The 15,306-nt window shown below is 35.5% G+C and overlaps 1 protein-coding gene and 1 long non-coding RNA gene across 4 annotated transcripts; both read left to right on the top strand.

Annotated features, from left to right (window-relative positions):
* Positions 1 to 3,877: 3,877 nt before the first annotated feature.
* Positions 3,878 to 7,615, top strand: LOC128030011 (uncharacterized). 3 transcript variants are annotated; one of them, XM_052617465.1, is made up of 6 exons: positions 3,878 to 4,132; positions 4,947 to 5,038; positions 5,573 to 5,836; positions 5,959 to 6,009; positions 6,354 to 6,488; positions 6,791 to 7,615. In XM_052617465.1, the coding sequence occupies exons 2-6, from the start codon at positions 5,011 to 5,013 to the stop codon at positions 6,979 to 6,981; spliced, it is 669 nt and encodes a 222-aa protein (XP_052473425.1). In that variant the 5' UTR covers positions 3,878 to 4,132; positions 4,947 to 5,010; the 3' UTR covers positions 6,982 to 7,615. The 3 variants fall into 3 exon arrangements, with proteins under 3 accessions (XP_052473425.1, XP_052473426.1, XP_052473424.1); XM_052617466.1 differs by lacking the exon at positions 4,947 to 5,038 and having other exon boundaries at positions 3,879 to 4,132; positions 6,791 to 7,613; XM_052617464.1 differs by lacking the exon at positions 3,878 to 4,132 and having other exon boundaries at positions 4,143 to 5,038.
* A 668-nt stretch (positions 7,616 to 8,283) lies between these two features.
* LOC128031067 (uncharacterized) lies at positions 8,284 to 14,752 on the top strand. The gene is made up of 7 exons (XR_008188038.1): positions 8,284 to 9,678; positions 10,063 to 10,985; positions 11,854 to 11,948; positions 12,189 to 12,321; positions 12,449 to 12,642; positions 14,090 to 14,155; positions 14,313 to 14,752. It is a non-coding gene; the product is annotated as an uncharacterized LOC128031067 (long non-coding RNA).
* The last annotated feature ends 554 nt before the right edge of the window (positions 14,753 to 15,306 follow it).

Genomic DNA, 15,306 nt, shown 5'->3' with positions numbered 1-15,306 from the left:
TTTTGCTAAAACAAAACATTGCCAACAGTAAACGGCCAAATTCACTAATACCGACTCCTCACTGATGGAATCTGTATCCACTGTGCATATTAATGCATGCGCACTTAAAGAGTGTGTTCCCAAAAAAAACACCCAACACATTAAATTTCCAACACGAGGTAAAAACATTTAGGATTTTGTTTACACCACCCAGAAAGGAGCTAACAAAGCCCTTCCCCTCCCCCAGACCACATCACTGTCATGCTACTGCCTACATATAGACCACTCGTTAAAGTCCCCAAACCAGTTCACAAACAGATAGAAGTGTGGCTGGAAGGGTCGTCAGAGGCTCTTCGAGACTGTTTTGACACCACTGACTGGAACATGTTTAAGGAGGTGGCCACATACAATAACACCACAGACCTCAGCAGTACTTAGAGACTGTCACTGCCTACATCAACAAGTGTACTGATGATGTAACAGTCACAAAGACCATCACTGTCCGGGCCAACCAGAAGCTGTGGATGATAGGGGTGGTCTACAGACTCCTGAAGACGCAGAACGCTGCCTTCAGAGCTGGAGATGAGGTGGACATGAGGACAGCTAGGGCCAACCTGTCCCATGGAATCAGAGAGGCAAAGAGACATGTGGAAGAATTGACAATAAAGCAGACTTGACTAGAATACAATGTGTAGCTCTCCATGTGCATAACCGTTCAAATAAATACACACTTTTAGGTGACATGTGGATATTATAATATGATATCACTTCCTATGTCATTAGGGTACCGAAATCTGAGCAGCTAGTTTTTTTTTCACATACTTGCAGAAAAAGGCTTACCAAAGCAAAGTTACTGTGTTGTCTTTTTCACCTTTTCTGGGTTTGTAGATGCATAGGGGACCCGATTATAGCAATTAAACAGGAAAAAGTCAGATTTTCATTATATGTCCCCTTTAGCAGACCCCCTAAAGTGTGAGGTAGAGGAAACAATGCCTCATGTCTTTCTATTTTATTTTTTATTTTTTTATGTATTAATTATATGATTTAAAAAAACTTGCTATGTGTAGCTACTGCATTAAACTAACAGACTTGTTATAGAACTTGCATATCTTTGCTCTTTTGTTGATTTTGATTGGTTCCATTGTCCTCATTTGTAAGTCGCTCTGGATAAAAGCGTCTGCTAAATGTAAATTTCTGAAAACCACTGCACACTACTGTTCTGAAACTGCTAGATTACTCAATTACAAACCAAGTTTCAGTTTGTTTACTTCTGGTGGATAGTGTTTCATCATTGGGAAAGAAATGCTGACATGCTTTTTTTTCCAGTGGAGGAGTGTTACACACTGTAAAGATGGTTATTTTGTTTTTCTTAAGGCCTGTAGCTCTATGACTAGTGAAAATAATTGTTTAATTAGCTGTGATCAATGAATATTTCGTTATATTTAATTGAAAAAAAAATACAATTAACTAAACAAGAGGTTACAACTATACAATAACAAGGCAGTCTTTAAGTCAAGTAGTAAAATAATAATAATAATTTAAAAAAGATAAAACAATATGCTGTCTGCCCATTTGAGCTTTCTGAGCACAATTAAATATTTTTTAGAAACTTTAACTGTCTCGCCATTAGGGGGCTCTATAAGACCTTAACGTCTATATGTTTATATACTTTGACAAGCAATGTTTGTAAATATCAAACAATTTACAAATTAAAGTTACATAAGTTTTGTTGATACAGTGAACTGTTAAAATAAAAAGAGAGTTATTAATTTAACAAACATATGCAATTGTAACTTTTTTCTACAAAATAAAGCAAACTGAACCACAGTAATATTATAAGAATTAAATAAAATAAGTTATTTTTCATATAAATAACCATAAATAAGCATTCTACTAAATAAAATAAAAGCCTCACAAATGGGTTGACAATATGTTCACAATGTGTTAAACTTATTTGAAATATAGGACTTTCTTTTAAAGTAAACACTACAAAATGACTTTTGATCAGTTTTAGTATCTATCTAAGTTTTAGCTATGCTTTATCTGTTAATTACACTTTATGACTACCCATGCAAACTTAAGAAGCCAACAACAAATGACCTCATTTTCCCCTTAATCATGATTTTAAACTTTAAACTTTGAGACTTTAAAGTGCCTACTTCCAAATAACCATGGTATTGATACTGGGATCCCTGATTAAAAGAACTCTAAAATAGGAGGTAGTCAGTGCAGTGGATATTTTATAGCGACATTCAAAACTGTATAAGTTTTGTCTGTAATAGTGCAATTTTCTGAGGTTTTAAATCCAACAGTGCATAAATGAGCACTAATTTGACTACCTTTGAGTACAAACATCAACAGAAAGCGAGACGGGGCAAAAAAAGGCAGGCCAGATGTGGTTTCAGAGCTGATGCTGTTGCTGCTGATCATGTGGTCCTCATTCATGGGTTCTGAAAACACAAAAGAAACACATATTTAAAGTAAATGAACGTTATAAAAACATCATGCCTCGTCTTTGTCTCAGCATGAAACAGAGAAAAGAATTATATTTATATGTGTATATATTTCTGTATATTTGTATACAGAATAAAATATATTTATTTTGTAAAAATGTATATTACTAAATAACCTACATTACGAATGCATATGACAAAACTCACCACTACATGTCATTTCTGTTTTGCACCACCGATCAACAGGTGCTAGACGAAACATTACCTGTTCAACACAAGTCACACAAAGGGATATTTTCCCTTTCAGAGTTTTGAATGATCCATTTAATGGCGTCCCATCACTATGTAAAAAAACCTTTAGACCTTCAGACTTTATTTAGAGGCTTGTATAATGTTTCATATATGCTATATAAAATAATAGATTTTTAGAATTGCTAAAAGACATAAAACTATTAATGAAACAACCTATTGTTCATAGAAACAAACACAAGCAAAAAACATCCACAAAAAAGACAGGGTTTCCTAGATAGGGACAAAACCACATTATCAGTGCTTTTAAGTTGCTTATTTTTGGCCCTTCTCTGATTGTGTCAGCAAGAAAGTAGGAACTACTAAGTTCCCATTTATTCAGAAAATAGCAAACTTTCATCAAGGATTTGTAATGAACATGATGACATGATGTTAAGTGGGATATTCCAAGGATATCTGGTCAAATTAATATTTTTCATTATATTCTACAGAATGATTTACATTTCTTGCATTGGCTGACATGGTTAGAGCCATCAGCCCCTCAAGGTATAGTAGCTGCTCAGACTGACCCCCTTCACCGAGATGATTGCCTCTTGGGTTAATACAGTGTTGCAAAAGTCAAGCATACACTGGTGTAACCAGTTTGATATTTGATTTAACTTATTATTATATTACTTTCTATTTGTAAGGTTTGCCTGTCTGTGCATAGATATACATGCAGATATTACAAGATGATGATACTAAGACGACTGACTTACACCTCTGGATTTTCTGGATGAGGCCCATGAGCCTTTCATCAACTGATATTAAATTAGTTAGGGTTCGATTTGTCCATACAATTAAGGAAAAAAACGTTAAAGATTACCCTGGAGTCAAACACATTGTGAACCACTTTTACGTTCTGTTAGAGTGTTATAACTATTAAATATCGCTTCAGTTTGTTAACTATGTGCTTTATATGTAAAATACAAATGATATGTAAGATGTAAAAGCTGTAAATGTAAATAAGATGTCAAATATATAAATAAATATGAAGACTACATATTTCAATACACATGAAGACAATATTGTTTAGCAGTGTGTAGCATCTAACTGCTCTGACAGCCCCTGGAAGCCCCCACTCTGTGCTGAGGAGCCGATGACTGGGTTGACTTCCTGTCAAGAACGTCCACCCCAACAACACTAGGGTTTATTGTTTTAGGATACTTCCTCATAGTTGTTTTGATCACAGCCTCCCAAAGGTAGCTGTGTGAATATATAAAAAACACATGACATTAGATTTCAGCGGTTTATGAGGAACATCACTGTACTCACACTGACCTCATAGGCAAACCATATTCAAGGGAATTTTAGTTTAAATGCAAGCAGGAAGAATTTGTTGGCCAGTGTAGTCCATCGTTATCAACAACGAACATCACGTCCATAACAAGAGACGCTGGGACCTTAAAAAGGTTTGTTTGAATCGATTTCCACATAATGAATCATTTCTGAGTGAAACTAATGACAACTTAGCCTTTCAACAGAAAAGAAACTAGGAAATATACGGCTTGCACAATTCTGTTTTGAAGGTGTGACGAATCATGCTGAAAAAAATGACAGACTGAATTTGTTTGGTGGTCTTAGTTGTTTCAAGGTCCTAGCTCGTTTGAGGTGGTCTCGTCGTTTGTTTAGCTGAATATAGCTAAACATCCAAAAAATCAATGTCATTAGGTTTCAGTAAAAAAAGAAAAAAAAGAAAACCTAACCAATACTAACTACATTATTGAGTTTTGTTGGTAGCACATGTGATGAGTAGTAACAGCGAGTCGTTACCATACGCATAACTGTAAAAGACGTTGACCGTCAAGCAGGTCCAAATTACTGTATATTCACAAATAAATCTTAAATTTTTGTTATGTGCAAGAATATATTTCTGAAAAGCTAAATACATACAGAAAAAGGGAATCTTGATGCAAATCGTGACAGACAAGATGCTGGAATCTGTGCACGCGAGCGCTGCGTTCGTCTTAAACGCTGCTTTCTCTACCTGAATATGTGCTCAGTGCTCCAAATCTTCACTTTTTAGACAATTTGAATGTACTTCCACACATATTTAAGACTTTAAAAGTTTGCTGTTGTTGTTGTTGTTGTTCAAATGACATTAAAAGCTGCGGTTAACCAGAATGACAAAATGCACAAGGGGAATTCATGTCTGGAATTTACGTACTTAACGCGCATGAGCTTTTACTCCTACGTATATTAATGGCAGTAGTGTTTCGTTTTCAGATGCCATCCGATTCGAACCACTTTACTTTGTGACATTATTGGTGTTATTTGTGATTACTAATAGATGGACAGCACGGTTGCAATACCCTCCGGTAAGTTTCGAACTCATAGCCTATATTTCCTCATGTCAAGTATGTTGTGTTTTGTTTTGGGAAAGTAGTAGCCTTAAATAACCTTTTTATAATAATTATAATAATAATAGTAGCTGTTAGTCATCTGTATGCCATATTCAGTAGTAAAGCAAATACAGGGCGAACGATGCAAAACAGTTATTTGTACAGTATAGAAGTACTAGAGGACGGATTCAAACTTTTTACTTTAAAACTGTTAGTTTTTTTCTGATTTCGAATGATAATTCTAGATTTTTGGCTGGTGATTTTAAGTTTTTATCAAATATGTTTTTTTTTTGTAATTTTAATAGGCTACTACTATTACTACAAAAAAAACTTTCTTTTATTAGCAATTTCTGAAAGTCTAGATTATTAAGATAAAGGAAACTAAGAATTAAACTTGTTTGTCACACTTCCTAAGTTCAATGTTTTATCCATTCATTGGGTGTATTAATTTTTTTCACTTTAAAGCTTCTTGTGTTTTAAACAACTCTCTCTTGTTCTTTTTCCCAATAGATAAGCAATTACGGTGCTATTTGGGCTTCCTAAGCAAGTGTATGACTGGGAATTTGGTTCAAAGGATGTCCAACTGTCTGTCCCGATCCCGCACAATCATGGCATATGAAGCACAGGTCATCACATCCCAGCCCACAGACATGCAGAAAGCCTCCAGGCTGATGCAGATTGTCCTTAAAAAAGGCCAAAAAGCATGCAGTGCGTTCCTCAGCTGCCTTGGGATTTGTGACCCGGTGTTGTATGAGAAGGTTACAGGATTTCCAGGTTGGACAATCTATCAAAAATGAACACACTTTTGAAATAGATCTTTGCTACTGTCTGAATTATTTATTCATTATTTATTTTTCTCTTTCTTTCTTTTCTTTCATGCATTTGCTGTCATTCAGCACAATTTAAGCAAGAGGACCATCAACATTTCGAGGAAATTCCTTTTTCAGGTAGATATTTTTTGCATATTTTGACTTACTGGTGATGTACCATGTCAAAGATTATTTTTCATTTTTGCCCTATTGTTTTAGGAAGTATCAGGCTAGAGAAATAACTTAGCTATTTCTGTTCAGAGGTTAATATTCCACTTTACTTCCTTTTATTGTCTTATTATTGTTTAAATGATTACCTCACCCACTTAGTATTACAGGTATTGCTATGGAAAACCGCATACTTAACTTCTCAAAAGTATGCATGACTAAGAGCCTTGTTTTGCTGTCCCACATCCCCTTAATGCAATGTGTCGTGTGGTTGCTCAAATTGACATCTTTTGTTTTTTGTCTTCTTTTTTCAGAAAAATATCAATTTACACCTTGTATTATAAACATACAAAACTCTTCCCTGACCAACTGTATTATTGGGAACAACAATAGTCAATGCATTACCTGTGACCAGCATAACTTGTTCACTCAGAATGATGCAAACAATGGTGAGTGCTGTGCAGCAGGAAATATAGGGCAAATTATTTTAGGGTTATAGAGGTTATATCTTTATGCATGAACAGTTAATTGCAATTTTATACATTTATATAAATTGATAAAAATGGAAGCATAACCTATATAATTATTTAATACTGTAATTTTTGTAATTAATTATTATATACTATAATTATTTTATTGTTCCTCACATAAATAAGGCTAAGTTTGATTTTAGACTTTCTGCGGGTCTTAAAAAAGGTTATATAATGCCTTAATTCATACCTTCCAAAAATTATTTCTTCTACCTCAACAGTGAATGAGGTGGCGGACAGTCAGAGCCATGATCAGCGGATCCCAGTGCAGGATACACTGAGTGGCAACAGCATTCACATGGAGAGATCCAACATAGAGTATGTTATTATAGGTGACCGTAACAGTATGACAGTCACTGAGACCTCGGAGGATGAGGAAGATACAGAGATTGAGTCTGAAGTGATTAGTTAAAAGATGTGAAATAGTGGGCAGGAGTTCAGACCCACAGTTTTGGAGAGCTGCAGACTGTCAGCTCGCCTTAACAGGCCTGACCTATGATTGTACACTGGAAGCATAATATATGCTTAAAACTGACCAATGCTCAGGTCTTCAGAAGGAGCCGCCAAGCACACTGAAACATTATCCTTTACAGTGGATTTGTCTAAACCTGTGTGCCTTGAGGTGGCAATGATATTTGATACTGCTTTAATTGCTACTGAACATGACTGCTACTGAAGGTTTTAATGGGTATGCTAATATTTATTTGCTTAACAGAAATGTATGAAAGTAAATGTGTTGACTAACAATGCAATCATTATTTATTCAGTCTTTTATAAGCTTTCCGCAATTATACATATGTTGTTTACACAGGCTTGAGTCTGATATTGTGATGGATATTCTCCTGATGTTTCGATAGTTATTCTGTAATAGAAGTCTATTTCTGTATTCTTTTTTGAATTTCTAATAATGTTATTCATATCACTAGGAGATTAAACCTGTGAGATGTACTGTATAGTGATTTCATCTGCTGAATAAGGCATGTAGCTGACACATTTGTGATTTTGGAGTATTATTTGGAAATAAATTTGAAATTTGAAATTAAAGCATTCAGAGTGCTCTCTCAGCTGATGTCAAGACGCAAATATTTCAAGATGAAGGATCTTTACTGTAAATAAATGTATTTCCTAAAACATTTATTTAATTAATAGCATTGTAACGAAATCGCAGACATTTTCGATCGCAGCCTTGTCTAAAGTTAAAGAAGGTCTGCACTCTAAATAAAAGTCATTTAAATGATTTTTAATTCATAAAAGAGTACATACATTTATTGAACATTCGTTTTTGTTTTGTTTTGCCAATTAAACTCTTTGCTGCCGTTATGTTTTGAGGTCAAACTAACTCAGATAGTCATAAATATATGCCCTTTACGTTGCCAAGGCTTAATTTCTAGAGGGAAAAAATAAATAAAATTTACCATTTAAATTAATTAAACAATTTAACTATGTGTCATTATAATATAAAACCAATAATAAAATGTTCAGAAAAAAACATTCCTGTTATTGCACAAAGCTCCAATTTTGGAATTACCACTACAGTGTATATGTTTTATAATAATTTTACAACTTTTAATGTATGCAATGATATAAAATGCATTAAACTCTGACACTATTTGATACAAAGGAATTAAACCAACTGTAAAATATTCAGAATATTATTCCCTATAATGCAAAAGTTTTGGTTTTTCAAATTAAGCCTTTATTGTTTTTATATACAGTACTGAATCCATATTTTTCATGTTTTATATACCGCACCCTCTTAAATTAATTAAACTTTGACACTATTTGAGATAAAGGTATCAAACCAACTGTAAAATATTCAGAATATTATTCCCTATGATGAACAAGTCTTGTTTTTTCAAATTATGCCTTTGTTGTTTTTAAAAACAATAATGAAACCATGTTTTTCATATGTTTTAAATATCCATTTAAATGAATTAAACTCTGACACTATCTGAGATAAAGGAATCAAAAAATAAGAGCAGCAAATTGTTTAATTGGCAAAAAAACAAAAACAAAAAAAAAACACGGATGGCCAATGAATGTCAAACCTTAAACTAAGTCTACCACCGTCAACAAGTTGTTTAACTGTGTCACTTCAAAACAGGTTCAAAAACAAGCGTGACAGACACTTGGGTCAAGATAAGACAGGAAAATATGGCATGAAACAAAATCAGTATCATCAAAATATGGGTGTTGATACAGGTATAACCAGCTCGGAGCAAACTGTTTCATGCAATGAAAAGAGATGCATTTATGTATTTCAGACAATATTTTCCCCTTTTATCTTTTAATACACGTTGAGTTCTGTTGCTTTATCATGATTCTAGTATTGGTCTTAACGTTCATCGTTGGACAGATTCAAGCTGGTCCAGAAAACAGGCCAAGCGTGTAAAGTTACAGCTTTAGCGTTTAACTTGAGGATAACCACAGATTTCCTGGTTGCTCTGGCTGGTTATGTCATTAAGTGCTTTGACAAGGGTGAGACACATTATAATATTATTTCTAATAAAGGCCTGCAAATGGTTAACTGGTCTTCTAAGATGGTTAAACTACTGTTTCCAGCTAGTGAGCTGGATGCTGGTCATGAAGGTGCCATTTCTTCCCTGTCCATCCACAGTTCAGGCAGCTACGCCATCAGCACTTCCTCAGACACGGCTCAGCAAACCTTGAAACCTTTCATAGAAAGAGGAAGCTTAATGTTCGTCAATCAGTTGGCGTACAAGAGGTTTGACGTCACTTATCTGTGCTTAAACGTTATATTATAGTAACAGCTCTGCGTCATTCTCTCATCCCTGTGTGTTTTTTTGTTGTTGTTGTTGTTGTTGTAGGTGTTTTTTTCTGAAAAGTTCCTAAAAAGTTTGCTCCTATTGTCCAGTTTATATGTTTATTGTGGAAATAACTTGCACTGTAATATTCTTTCCCCAGATTCTGGGTGTTTTAAGCCATTATCAAAATTCAGTCATTCAAACAGCTCTATGAAATAGGGTCCCATGAGGATGCCATCACGGTGGCAGCCATTTGTCCTAAAGGCCACCATATAGTTGCTGTGATGGACAGTGGTGCTCTGTGAATATATGATGCACGAAGCCTTACCCCAGAAAACAGTAAGGTAAATTCTTATTTATTGTTCTATTTCAATTAAATGCTGTTCTTTTGAACTTTCTAGTATTAATAAAAGAATCCTGAATTTTTTTCTCTGGCTGTATTTCTTGAACACAAAATCAGCCTATTAAAATGATTTGTGAACAATCATTTGCTATCACAGGAATGAAGTACATTTTAATAACACATTAAAACAGAAAACAGTTGTTTTAAATTGTAATAATATTTTACATTTTAATAAATACAGTAAAAACAGTAATATTGTGATCATATAAATGCAGCCTTGATGAGCATTAGAGACTTATTTCAAAAACATTAACATACCAACCCCAAACTTTCGAATATATGTTATGTGGAATAATGTATGTGTGTTATACTTTTGTTTGTGTAGCCTCCCCAGCCTTTGTTGAAACAGGTCACTAAAGGCAAAAGCAGTGAGAGATGGTGTTTGAAAATGAAGTTTATGCTGGGGCAGATCAGCATGTGAAAACATCAGGACACAGAATCCAATCTAAAGTTTTACCATCTGCTGTTTCCACACTGGATGGCTGGTAATTTTGTTCTGTTTTTTATTTTTTAGTTGTGGATTGGGTGCCTATGACACCTTCTGTATTGCTTTTTCAAGACATTCTCTTTTATTTAACAACCCCTTATTTAACTTATTTAATCCGTTTTGAGTAGAATGATTTGCCTAATGGCCCTAACAAGAAAACACTACAAGCATTACTAAGAGCATTTGGAGAATACCCAGCCAAATACATGTAATGTAATAAATGTGTCATGCAGAGGCAATGATATTTTGTTGATTTAATGTGAAGCTGTAGTCTGTGTCTCCACTTTATTTGTCTGTGTGTTTTTGTTTTCCCGGCAGGATGTTTATTTGGCGTTCTCTATTGCATCTCCCTGAGAACCATGCAGCTTTCAGCATTCTGGCCTGAACTCATCTTTTCATTTCTGACCTGGCAGACTGCCGTCTGCTCTTGCTCATACGGCTGCTGTGTTTAGTGAGATTATTTATCTCCCACTGCTGGCTTTCCCATTTATCAAGCTGTTCCAGAACAATCCACTAATCTGCAAGACAGTAGTGTATCGGGTGACATACCTTAGGTCTTTTTGGCAGTGATTCAACGATTCGGTCCGTAGCTGAGAGACGTTAAGTGTCTTGAATTGCTCTTTTACAGTGATCTGGTTCCAGCACTGGTTTGAGTACTTTCCCAACCCTACACTTAATGCGCTGAATCTGGCTGAGAATATGCTCGCCATCATGATAAAGAGCTTCTTCGGCATTTTGTTGCCTGTGGCATTACCTAACAGGTAAAAGACTTGAACATAAGTGTTTGTATCATATAGACTTTGACATTAAAATAATTTAATCTTGAAGCCAAAGATAAAGCTAATGCCCTACACACCGTGCTTTTCCTCTCCAGCTGTATGCATGGCCTCTTCTTGAGACCCAGTTCTCTAAAACTTGAAAATATACTTATAATATACTTGAAAATGCATTTTATCCCTATGTTGGCAAATTGAATTTTCAGCAGCCATTACTCCAGTGTCACATTCGCCTTCAGAAATCACTCTCTGATTTGGTGCTCAAGAAACTTTCATTATTATTATCAAAGTTAAAAACAGTTGTACTGCTTAATATTTTTGTGAAAACTGTACTGCAGGATTCAATCATAGTTAAATAACGTTTGTAACATTATAAAATCTATTTACTCCATCCTTGCTGAAATTGACTTTTTATAAAAACTAGAGGTCTTCACTGGTCTACTTGGACCTGAAGAACCGAGGTCCAACCCGAGACCCAAGTGGGCAATACTTTACTGACTGTGAGGCTGCAGCCTGAGAACATGACAATGCCGTTTATGTTCGAGTCCAGTCAGGTTCGAAAATAAATGCCGTAGGGTCTGACTCGGGTCTAATTTCATTGGGTCTGTCTCGGGTCGGGTTTTTCTTTTAAAAAAAGTATTTATGCATGTCGGGTTCAAGTAAGAAGTGATTCGGGTCGGGACAGATTTTAGGACCCGAGAAGACTTCTACTTCAAACTAGCTCCAGACTTTTTCAGTGGTAGTGTATATCTCACAAATAGTACATGTATTTAAAAAAAGTTTCATTTAGAAAGACAGGTAGGAGTTGTGTAAAGTTAATTTTGCTGGTTCTTTACATTTTTGTTGTACTCAGATGGCGCTGCGAGATCAGGAGAAGGTGGCTTCCGTTCAAGACATAGAAGTAAGACAGATGGAACTTGATGCCCAGAGACAACTGTTTTTGAAAAGGTTGGCCCCTATAAAAATGTCTGCAACGTTAATGTACTTGGATTATCCTTCTCCTGGAGGGCTGTCTTCATGAAGAATTTAGCTCCAACCTGCCATAACACACCTACCTGGAAGTGTCATGTAATTCTGAAGACCTTGATCAGCTGGCTTAGGGTTAGTGTTAGATTCTGCTGGAAGGTGGGCCACCAGGAGCAGACACTACTAAGCTCATCTCTCATCATTGGGTTTTTTAACTGCTAGCAACTAGCCAAATAGCAAGAGAGAGTAAGCCAAACATTGAGAGCCGAAGTGGATACAAGGAGATGCTGGGCTGAGATGGAAGATTCTATATTTCATTCAGACGGATGCAGATATCAGCCAGAAAAACAAAAAGGTATGTCTCGCTACAATTTCCATGAAGTGCATATGATTATCCACCCTGCTTCGGTTTCCTTTCAGACTTATGTGTTGGAGTTGATAGTTTAATAAAGTTTGAATGAGACTAATTCAAACTCTTTCAGATGCTGGTAGAATCTCTGGCAGAGGTGGGACAGATGGAAGTGGATGCTGATTGGCAAGCCAAGGTGAACCATCGACTGGAAAAGAGAGAGGAAAGGCAGGAGAAGCAAAGAGAGCGACTTGTGAACCTCAGCAAACAGACACATGCTAAAGAAGTAGTCGTCCAGCTAATGCTGGAAGTATAGAACGAAAGCAGGTGAGAACTCACATGGTAAAAGGATGTGACACATCAATGAAATTTCAGTGAAATTTTGCCCTCAAATTCAAAAATGGTTCATTGTATAATGTCAGTACAGTATATCAGAAAGGGAAGTCACTTTCAAACCATGCAGCTTTCTGGTGGTCAACATGGTGAATCCACGTGACCAACTTAAAGACCAACTGAAACCTGTTGTGAAAAACTGTGTGGGAAAAACTTTTACCCTCACATGAATTCCAGATGACAATGACTGCACCTTTAGTGTTTTGTTTGCTGCATCAAGTTGACAAAATTAATAAAAAATGTAACCTCCTTTCAATACAACATGCAAAAGAATGACATTGTTTCCGTCTTAGTGGGATGATGTAGTAGCTCAACAAGCTAAACTGGAGGAAAGACATCATGGCAAGATGTGAAAGAGTCTAGAGGATTCATTAAGTGAGCTGAGATAAACACTTTCACAAAATGTAATAAAGGATTTGATTGATTATACAGGGGCATCTTAATAAATTAGAATAAACTGTCGTGAAAAAAGATAATTTATTTCAGTAATTCAACTCAAATTGTGAAACTTGTATATTAAATAAATTCAGTGCACACAGACTGAAGTAGTTTAAGTTTTTGGTTCATTTAATTGTGATGATTTAGGCTCACTTTTAACAAATACCCACCTATCTCAACAAATTAGAATACTTCATAAGACCAATAAAAACATTTTTAGTGAATTGTTGGCCTTCTGTAAAGTCTGTTCATTTACTGTACATTTACTCAATACTTGGTAGGGGGTCCTTTTGCTTAAACTACTGCCTCAATTTGGCGTGGCATGGAGGTGATCAGTTTGTGGCACTGCTGAGGTGGTGTGGAAGCCCAGGTTTCTTTGAAGGTGGCCTTCAGCTCATCTGCATTGTTTGGTCTCTGGTTTCTCACTTTCATCTTGACATTACCCCATTGTTTCTCCATGGGGTTCAGGTCTGGTGAGTTTGCTGGCCAGTCAAGCACACCAACACCATAGTCACATGCTTTTGCCAGTGTGGGCAGCTTCTTTGGCAATGAATGTTTGTGGCTTACCCTCCTTGTGAAGGGTGTCAATGATTGTCTTCTGGACAACTGTCAGATCAGCAGTCTTCTCCATGATTGTGTAGCCAAGTGAACCACACTTAGAGACCATTTTGAAGGCTCAGGAAACCTCTGCAGGTGTTTTTGATTGATAAGCTGATTGGCATGTCACCATATTCTAATTTGTTGAGAAAATGAATTGGTTGGTTTCGGTTAAATGTGAGCCTAAATCATCACAATGAAAAGAACCGAAGACTTAAACTACTTCAGTCTGTGTGCATTGAATTCATTTAATACACGAGTTTCACAATTTGAGCTGAATTACTTAAATAAATGAACTTTTTCACAACATTCTAATTTATTGAGAAGTACCTGTATTTGTTTGTAGATCCTCAGAAGGAAAAGAGACTCTGATATCCCCGCTCGTCTAGAGGCCTGCTGCGCAAGACTCAGAGTGAGACCACCAACATTTCCTTGATCAGCCAGTCAGACGATTCTATTGGCTGTGAATATTATTAGTATAAACAATGAGTTTTATTGTCATAATCAATCAACATTCAATAAAGCAACAAGCAATAACCTCTCTTACATGTGTACTCCTATTTTTTTAGGTTCTTCAGGTTGTGGCCGAGGGGAGCTTGACTAAGGAAAGGGAGTTGATGCAGGAAATTAGAGAACTGAGGATGAAATAAGCTGCCAGAGCCAGAGCGACTGACTTCATCTCACCCTCAACCAGCTCTGTACACTCTCACTGACCACACAGACACCACCAGTACTCCACCAGTGTGTGTGGAACCAGGCACACGTTCAAGAGGAACGTGAAAGAAAATGTATTTAGATCATATAAGATGTCTGCTCAGTTTATATTTGCCTCACAATGGAGCTAATCCCAGTTGGACATAGATTTATTCATTGATTTCAGATTCATTCTGATGATGTTTTTAATATTTTGTAAATGTAGTTTTTTCTTCTTCTTTTCAGAATTGTTCTTGAAGTAAATGTCTTTTGTATTACCGTTTTCATGTTTTTTTATTAATAAATTAAAAAGGTGTCAATTAATTTGAACTTAAATATAACTTAACAGTTTATTTACTTTTCATTGCATTTAAATATTAGTTATTACAATATATTAAAATGAATGCGTTTTTAAATGTTTCTAAAAATAATTATCTCATGCCTATCACGTTTGCATTTGTTTACAAATACAGTAACATATATTGTGAAAGATTAATACAATTTCAAATAACCGTTTATATGTATTTTATTATATTTAATATAAGTTTTTAAAGTGTAGTCTACTCCTGTGGCGGAAACGTTGAATTTTTAGCAACCATTTCTCTAGTCTTCAGTGTCACATGATCCTTCCAAAATAATTTGTATATGCTCATTTTGGTTCTGGATACTTGATTAATTGTACGTTCAAAAGAACTGAATTTATTTTAACTTTTGAAACATCATAGTCGTAATTACGGTTGGTAAATACCCTTGCTAAATTAAAGTATTATTTTCTTAAAATAAAAATAAAAATAGAGTCTGTGATATATACAGGTTATTTTACTGAAAATCGTCCTCGGTTGTTTTTTAAAAACTAACGCGCCTCCCAAC

This window comes from Carassius gibelio, chromosome A16 (genome assembly GCF_023724105.1).
Source record: "Carassius gibelio isolate Cgi1373 ecotype wild population from Czech Republic chromosome A16, carGib1.2-hapl.c, whole genome shotgun sequence".
Classification (NCBI taxonomy): Eukaryota; Metazoa; Chordata; class Actinopteri; order Cypriniformes; family Cyprinidae; genus Carassius; species Carassius gibelio.
This window is presented reverse-complemented; position numbering and strand designations above follow the sequence as displayed.

Excerpts from the sequence above, each read along its gene's own strand:
- LOC128030011 (XM_052617465.1), top strand. The coding sequence starts at position 5,011 with ATGGACAGCACGGTTGCAATACCCTCCG. Across the intron at positions 5,039-5,572 it reads CACGGTTGCAATACCCTCCG|ATAAGCAATTACGGTGCTAT; the intron begins GTAAGTTTCGAA and ends TTTTCCCAATAG. Across the intron at positions 5,837-5,958 it reads GAAGGTTACAGGATTTCCAG|CACAATTTAAGCAAGAGGAC; the intron begins GTTGGACAATCT and ends GCTGTCATTCAG.